This window comes from Nicotiana tomentosiformis, chromosome 2, assembly GCF_000390325.3.
Source record: "Nicotiana tomentosiformis chromosome 2, ASM39032v3, whole genome shotgun sequence".
NCBI lineage: Eukaryota > Viridiplantae > Streptophyta > Magnoliopsida > Solanales > Solanaceae > Nicotiana > Nicotiana tomentosiformis.
In genome coordinates this window covers 61,325,904-61,335,142 of record NC_090813.1, presented here as the reverse complement: position 1 = coordinate 61,335,142, position 9,239 = coordinate 61,325,904, and the positions used below count along the sequence as shown (strand labels likewise).

Genomic DNA, 9,239 nt, shown 5'->3' with positions numbered 1-9,239 from the left:
TACCATGGCGCTACCTCAAAACTCGTGGCTAGTAGTTGTTCATCTGGGAAAGTCTCCACAATCTCTTCCCCCTCAACCTTCTTTTCGGCTCCTTCCAGCCTAGACAAGTGATCATCCACTTGGTTCTCCGTTCTTTTTCGGTCATGGATTTCTAAGTTAAATTCTTGCAGCAGTAGCACCCATCGAATCAGGCGCGACTTTGACTCCTTCTTGTCAATTAGGTACCTGAGAGCAGCATGGTCAGTATAAACAATTACCTTCGGGCCTATCAGGTATGACCTGAATTTGTCAAATACGATCACCACTACTAGCATCTCTTTCTCGGTCACTGTGTAATTTAGTTGGGCACTACTCAAAGTTCTACTTGCATAATATATTGGATGCATGACTTTGTCTTTGCGCTGCCCAAGCACTGCTCCCACAGCATAGTCGTTTGCGTCACACATCAGCTCAAATGGTTGCTCCCAGTCAGGTGCAACTATGATAGGTGCTATCACTATCCTCTTCTTTAATTCCTCAAAAGCTACCCCGCAATCATCAGAAAACACAAAAGGGTGATCTTTTTCAAGTAATTTACACAACGGGTTAGCAATTTTGGAAAAATCTTTTATAAATCTCCTATAGAAACCAGCATGTCCCAGGAAACTTCTTATTGCCTTGACGGAAGTGGGTGGTGGAAGCTTTTCTATCACATCAACCTTTGCACGGTCTACCTTAATACCCTTACTCGACACTAGGTGCCCCAAGACTATACTTTCTTGTACCATGAAATGGCACTTTTCCCAATTGAATACCAGATTAGTCTCGATATATCTTTTTAGCACTCTTTTTAAATTCCTTAGGCAATCATTGAATGAGTCTCCCACCACCGAGAAATCATCCATAAAGACCTCCATGATGTCCTCTACCATATTAGTAAAGATGGACATCATGCACCTTTGAAATGTAGCGGGTGCATTGCATAGGTCGAACGGCATCCTCCGGAAGACGTAGATGCCATATGGACAAGTGAATGATGTTTTCTCTCTATCTTCCGGGGAAATGGAGATTTGGTTATACCCCGAGTATCCATCCAGATAGCAAAAGTGGGAATTTCCAACCAATCTATCTAGCATTTGATTAATGAACGGCAAGGGAAATTGGTCTTTTCAGGTGGCCTTGTTCAATCTTCTGTAGTCCATACAAATTCGCCATCCCGTGACTGTTCTTGTTGATATCAACTCATTGTTCTCGTTTTGCACTACAGTCATCTCACCTTTCTTAGGCACACAATGGACTGGGCTGATCCCCGCATATAACCACTTTATCACCTACTTTTTCACAACTTCCTTCATGTTGGGGTTCAATCTTCTTTGATGTTCTATGGAAAGTTTGTGGCCATCTTCCAGTAGAATCTTATACATACAGAAGGCCAGGCTAATCCCCTTAATGTCTGTAATAGTCCAACCAATTGTAGTTTTTCACTCACTCAATACCTACAAAAGCTGTTCTTTCTGCACATATGACAAACCAGATGAGATAATAATAGGTAAAGTTGAGTTAGGTCCCAAGAAATCATACCTAAGGTGAGGTGGTAGCGGTTTCAGTTCCAACTTTAGTGGTTCTTTTATCGATGGCTTAGTTGGAGGAGTTTTTCTTTCTTCTAAGTGCAAAGGCTCAAATTCGAGCTCTCTTTTCCAAAACCCTTGGCCTTCAAGAGCCAGCACCCATTCTGCCAAGTCCTCACCATTTACTTCATCTAAGTTCATGAGACAGGCTGCTAGAGGATCTTTAGCATTCAAGGTCTCATCTTCCTCTTCTAAAATTACACCCACGTCTTCTATTAGAGAGCAGTTAGCAAATTCACTTGGACGCCGCATAGATTTCTGCACGTTGAATGTTATTTCTTCATCATTTATTCTCATTTTTATCTCTCCAGTTTCACAGTCAATTAAATCTCTCCCAGTGGCCAAGAATGGTCTTCCCACAATTATGGTAATCTCCTCGTCAACCCAACAGTCAAGAATGACAAAATCTGCTGGGAACACAAACATCCCAACCTGTACTAATACATTATCAAGGATACCCGAGGGCCTCTTCACTGTCCGGTTGGCCAGCTGTAGTAACATGGACGTGGGTATAGCTCTTCCAATGCCTAACCTTTTGTAGATAGCCAGGGGCATCAGGTTTATGCTTGCCCCCAAATCTCAAAGTGTCTTCGCAAATGCATAGTTACCTATTGTGCATGGGATTGTGAAACTCCCTGGGTCAGACAATTTCTCAGCTATGGGTCTCGTCATAACAACACTACATGTCTGAGTTAGTGTAACCATGGCCAAGTCTTGAAAGTCGAACTTATGAGACATCAAGTCCTTCATCATTTTTGCATAACCAGGCATTTCCTTTAAGGTGCCAATCAATGGAATGTTCACCTGAATTTGCTTCAACATCTCCAAGAATTTCTTATACTGCTCATCTTTATGATATTTGGCCAATCTCTGGGGGAAAGGTGCTGGAGGTTGCTTCTTTCCTGTGATTTGAGTTTTATCTTGCTCAGGCACTGCTTCTACTGACGTTTCTTGTGCTACCTCAGTCTCCTTCGCAACCTCTTTTTCTTTGCTTGTGCTCTCTTGTGCGTCTTATACCATCACCTCAGTTAACCCTATTGAATCATCGATCTCAATGGGTACTGGCACAAGTGTTTCAGTAGGTCATCTTTCGCGAGAAATATCTTGCTCCAAATCTAGGTCTCTACCATTTCGTAGACTCACTGCCATAAGTTGTTTCTGCCCCTAATCATTTGGATTGATTTGTGTGTCTGCAGGTAACGTCCCTTGGGGACGATTGTTTAGAGCCATAGAAATCTGTCCTAATTGAACCTCAATACCCTTTATCGCTGATTCATGTGAGTCCACTCTCTCTTGCATTTTTCCGTTGGACCCAAGCAGATGTTGCAGCATTCTGTTGTTGCTGTCCAGCATTCCCTTAAGTTCAGCAAACCCATCATCTTGTCTCACAATCTGTTGTTGTTGAGGTTGTTGATAAGCCAGCTGCTAATTTTGCTGGTTGTAACACTGTTGCCTTTGGTAAGGCACCACTTGACCCTATGGTCATATAGCTCCTAGATTGTTGATGTTATTCTATTACTGCTGTGCTGGTCTATATGGTTGATTCTGTAGACCCCAATTCTGACCACCTTGCCTTTGTCCCCCATAGTTGGCTACATAGTTCATATCTTCCTGATAGTGGTGGTTGTCACCTTCCGCACTCCACGAGCATACATAAGGTTGGTTAATGCATGGTGTACATAGGCCCTTATTAGTTGCGTCAACTATGTGTACCTGCTGCTTTTGGCCTGATTCATTGATCTTTTTGGTGAGGATACTCATTTGCGTCATTAGAGTAGCCATATTTTCGGCTATAGAGTTGTTTGGGTCCAAAGCAGCAGAGTGAACTATAGGAGTAATCGTAGAGTTTTTTGTCATCCATCCTGAGTTTTGAGCCATTTTATCAAGTAGGATCTTGCATTCTCTAAATGATTTTTCCCAAAATGCTCCACCCGCTGAAGCATGAACATTAGCTTTTAAGTTGTCTGCCAATCCCATGTAGAACCTCTACCCCAACATTTGCTCTGGAATGGCATGATGTGGACACTTAACAAGCATACCCTTGAACCTCTCCCACATTTCTTGTAGTGTTTCTGTTGGTCTCTACTTGAAGCTCAATATCTCATCAATTTGTTTGGCAGTCTTATGGGTGGGTAGAACTTGTTTACAAATTGCTTGACTAATTCCTCCCACGTAGTGATGGAGTTTATGGGGAGTGAATTAAGCCAAGTCTGAGCTTCTCCCGTCACCGAGAATGGAAACAATAACAGCTTTATTGCATCCGGTGTCACATTAGGTTACTTTTGTGTGACACATATCGACAGGAAATTTTTCAGATACAGCTGAGGATATTCAATGTAAGACCCTGAAAGTCCCTTGTTCTGCAACAAATGTAGCATGTTGTTTGTGATTTGAAATGATTCCGCATGTATTTGAGGGACTGCAATTACGGTCACTAGATTTTCGGCGGTGGGTTGTGCCCAATCATACAAGGCTGCTTCTGGCACAAGAGGCGCCACACCCTGATTGTTCAGGGTCATTATTTCTGTCATTTAGATTTTCTATTACGTCATCCATGTCCAGTTCAATTTGTTCTGTCGAGTTTCGTTGTTTTCTGCCTTTCTTGTTTGCACGATTAAGTACCTTGAAAACTTTCTCAGGATCTGATAATGCTTCGAATAATTCACCATTTCTTGAGGAGTTTCTAGGCATGCACCTGTAACCCCTAAGACTACAAACATTAGAATTTCAATGTATTTTGGTTTAAAAAAATGAAGAAAATTGACTACACTAAGAATTCTAGCAATTCTTTTAGCTACAATTAACACACTGTTAAGTCCCCGGCAACGGCACTAAAATTTGATCACACACAACTATGCCTTATAAAAATGACTAATCGCTCGTTGCAAATATATTCCGGCTAATAAGTTCGGAGTCAAATCTCATAGGGAATTAACCTATCAAACACAGCTACTAGACTCGACGAACTTACGCAATCAATCTTCAGAAATATTTAAGTAACAATTTGGATGTTTACTAACTAAATATTACGTAATGAAAGTAAAACAATTAATAACTAACTACTACGGGTTGTAGACAAGAATTCGAATGATCTGAGGTTGTGATCTCCCCTATTGTCGGAATCCTCTCCGCTACGTCTTCTATAAATTTGCCTAAGTCTTCTCTACCGATCATGAGCACTCTGACTATTGTAACTCTCTCCCGAGTAATTACCATAATTTACTAGACATATTCTCCCAAATTACGCTAGCTAGCCTTAAGTACAGCTCACTCAGATCGCACCAAGGTTTTGTTATCCCTAATCCCACCTTTAAACCCTCTGTATTGATCCCTCATATAGGTTAGGAGTGATGTTTGTTCAACAACTACTTAAATATGCACTCTCTCCCGAGAAATACACACTAAATAGGCACAGTCGATTGGGGACCCTTCAATTGACAACAATAATAATATAGTTGAACAAATAGAGAAAATACTACGGCAAACCTATATTAACGTAACATGAAAATCATCCTCCAATAGGTTCCATCAAAACCCTAGATTAGAAGTTTAGTTACTCATACTCATAGTCACAATATCCAAAGTATTTTGCATAATTAAATTACAAAGTAAGGATAAAGGGATGTAGAAATCGATGAGTCTAACTCCCAACGGTTGTTCCACGATCTATCCTTGCCTCTGGTTGCTAAAAGTCCTCCAAAGTGGCATTTTTAGGTCTATTTATATGTGTAGGAAAAGACCTAAACATGTAGGCCAAGTCCTAGTCAAACCAGGAAATGAAATAAACCTTTAAAACTCGGAATGTGCATGCCCAGACCTGGCCTCGCGAGGCCTACCACCAACTTGAGCGTCGCCCCAGGCCTGGCGTCGCCAGCTCCAAAGCCTGGTGGACCTCGCGTTACCCTTTGCCTGGCCTGCTCCAACGCGTGCTAAAGGCCTGGCGTCGCCTGCTCTAATGCCCACTTTAGGCATGGCTTCACTAACTTCCTCATTCGTAGGCTGCTCACTTCTTTCTTTCTTCTTTTCAGCTGTTTTCGAGCACACTTTAGACTTTAAGTATTCTTTCTGCTGTACTTTCATCTCCAATTCATCTACACATAAAATAGACTCTGTTACGCATAATTAAAGTGTAGTTTATCATTAAAACATATAAAATACAAGGCAAATAATGTACAAAACTATGGAATTATAGCCACATATCAATTCACAAATAATAATATGAACCTAGTCGTTCAATCGAAACTCAATTCGGAGCTTATTTGCTCAATGCGATACCAATTTCGCTCGTTAAACAAATAACTCATGTTTCGCGCTAAAAACCAAATCGCGACTTGATGAAATTAGACCAAACATTCCAGATCATTCCTATAATTCATTATCAAACTCCCAGAGGTCTCAAAATCGAATTTCGATCTCTAGAACTAAAAATGGACCTTTGGATCATTATATGTTTATGCTCAAAATATCAAACTCTTCCAAAACTCATATGAGCCTCATAGGACCGCAACCAAGTATACTAACAAGTCCCATAACATGACACGAACTTAGTCGATGCCTCAAATTACATTAAACAATAATAAAATACGAATCGCACCCCAATTCAAGCTTAATGAAAACTAACGAATTCCAAATTCTACATTCGATGCCGAAACATATCAAATCAAGTCTGATTGACCTCAAAATTTGCACACAAGTCATACATGACATAATAGACCTATCAAAATTTCCAAAACTGGATCCCGACCCCGATATCAATAAAGTCAACTCCCAATCAAACTTCCAAACCTTCTATTTCCAACTTTCACCATTTCAAGCCAAAATTAACTACGGGCCTCCAATTAAATATCTGGACACACTCCTAAGTCCAAAATCACCATACGAAGCTATTAGAACCATCAAAACTCTATTCCGGGGTCGTTTACACATAAGTCAACATCTGGTCAACCTTTCAACTTATGCTTTAAATATTAGAACTAAGTGTTCCAATTCATTCTGAAACATCACCGTACCCGAACCAATTACCCCGGCAAGTCACATAACAACTGTAAATCACAAAATGAGCAATAAATGGGGGAACGAGGCTGTAATACTTAAAACGACCGATCGGGTCGTTACATTTTCCCCCTCTTAAACAAACGTTCGTCCTCGAACGGGTTTAGAATCATGCTTGGAGTCTCAAATAGGTGTGGATATTTGCTCCGCATCTCCCGCTCAATCTCCCAGGTAGCTTCTCCGACTGGCTGGCCTTTCCACTGCACTTTCACTGAAGCTATGTTCTTTTACCTCAAGATGCGAACCTGTCGATCCAAAATAGCTACTGACTCCACATCATAAGTCAAATTACCATCCAACTGCACTGTACTGAAATCCAAAACATGAGACGGATCTCCGGCATACTTTCGGAGCATAGATACATGAAACATTGGATGAACACCCGATAGACTAGGCGGCAATGCAAGTTTATAAGCCACCTCTCCAATCTTCTTAAATATTTCAAAAGGCCCAATATACCTAGGAATCAACTTGCCTTTCTTCCCGAATCTCATAACACACTTCATAGGCGAAACTCGGAGTAGTACCTTCTCTCCTACCATATAAGAAACATCCTGAACCTTCCGGTCGGCATAACTCTTCTGTCTAGACTGCGCCACGCGAAGTCGATCCAGAATCAATTTAACCTTTTCCAAAGCATCCTGAACTAAATCAGTACCCAATAGCCTAGCCTCACCCGGCTCAAACCAACCCACCGAAGACCGACACCGTCTCCCATATAAAGCCTCATACGGAGCCATCTGAATGCTCGATTGGTAGTTATTGTTATAGGCAAACTCTGCAAGTGACAGAAACGGATCCCAAGAACCCCCAAAATCTATAACACAAGCACGTAACATATCTTCCAATATCTAAATAGTGCGCTCGGACTGTCCGTCCGTCTGAGGGTGAAATGTTATACTCACCTGAACCTGTGTGCCTAATTCTCGCTGCACTGCTCTCCAAAACTGTGATGTAAACTGCGTGCCCCAATCTGAAATGATGGACATTGGAACACCATGTAGGCGAACAATCTCGCAGATATAAATCTCGGCCAACCGCTCCGAAGAATAAGTAGTACCGACCGGAATAAAATGCGCGGACTTAGTCAAATGATCCACAATCACCCAAATAGCATCAAACTTCCTCAAAGTCCATGGGAGTCTAACTACGAAATCCATGGTAATACGCTCCCATTTCCATTCCGGAATTTCAAGTCTCTGAAGCAATCCGCCCGATTTCTGATGTTCGTACTTCACCTGTTGACAATTTAAATACCAAGCCATATACCCAACTATATCTTTCTTCATTTTTCTCCACCAATAATGCTTCCTCAAATCCTGGTACATCTTAGCGGCACCCGGATGAATGGAATATCGTGAACTGTGGGCTTCTTCAAGAATTAATTTACGCAGCCCATCTACATTCGGCACACAAATCCGACGTTGCATCCTCAACATCCCATCATCCCCAATAGTAACATCTTTGGCATCACTGTGTTGAACTGTGTCCTTCAGGACAAGGAAATGTGAATCATCACACTGGCGCTCTCTGATGCGATCATATAAAGAAGATTGTGAAACCACACAAGCTAGAACCCGACTGGGCTCCAAAATATCTAATCTCACAAACTGGTTGGCCAAGGTCTGAACATCAACTGCAAGAGGCCTCTCACCAACATGAATGAATGCAAGGCTACCCATACTCACCGTCTTTCTGCTCAAGGCATCGTCCACCACATTGGACTTCCCGGGATGATACAGAATAGTAATATCATAGTCCTTTAGCAACTCCAACCATCTCTGCTGCCTCAAATTTAGGTCCTTCTGTTTGAATAAATGTTGGAGACTCCGATGATCTGTAAATACCTCACAAGACACACCATAGAGATAGTGCCTCCAAATCTTCAATGCATGGACAATAGCAGGCAACTCTAAATCATGAAAGGGGTAGTTCTTTTCATGTGGCTTCAACTGGCATAAAGCATAAGCAATCACTCTACCCTTCTGCATTAAGACACACCCAATACCGATCTGAGAAGCATCACAATTTACTGTATAAGGGCCTGAAGCTGAAGGTAAAACTAGAACTGGAGTTGTGTTCAAGGAAGTCTTGAGCTTCTGAAAGCTCTCTTCACACTTATCCGACCACCTGAATGGAGCACCTTTCTGGGTAAATTTAGTCAAGGGCAATGCAATAGACGAGAAGCCCTCCACAAAGTGACGTTAATACCCGGCCAAGCTGAGAAAACTTCAAATCTCAGTAGCTGAAGATGCCCTGGGCCAACTCTGAACTGCCTCTATCTTCTTCGGATCCACCTTAATTCCCTCACTGGACACTATGTGTCCCAAGAATGCTACCGAACTAAGCCAGAACTCACACTTAAGGAATTTGGTATAAAGTTTCTTTTCCCTCAGCCTCTGTAGTACAATACTCAAATGTCGTGCATGTTCCTCCTGGCTACCTGAGTATATCAGGATGTCATCAATAAATATTACGACAAACAAATCAAGATACGGCTGGAATACACTATTCATCAAGTGCATAAATGTTGTTGGGGCGTTGGTCAGCCCAAAAGACATCACGAGAAATTCATAGTGA

The 9,239-nt window shown here is 41.7% G+C and overlaps 1 protein-coding gene across 1 annotated transcript; it reads right to left on the bottom strand.

Annotated features, from left to right (window-relative positions):
• Positions 1 to 1,475: 1,475 nt before the first annotated feature.
• LOC138904914 (uncharacterized) lies at positions 1,476 to 2,162 on the bottom strand. The gene has a single exon (XM_070193410.1). The coding sequence runs from the start codon at positions 2,160 to 2,162 to the stop codon at positions 1,476 to 1,478; it is 687 nt and encodes a 228-aa protein (XP_070049511.1).
• Positions 2,163 to 9,239: the final 7,077 nt, after the last annotated feature.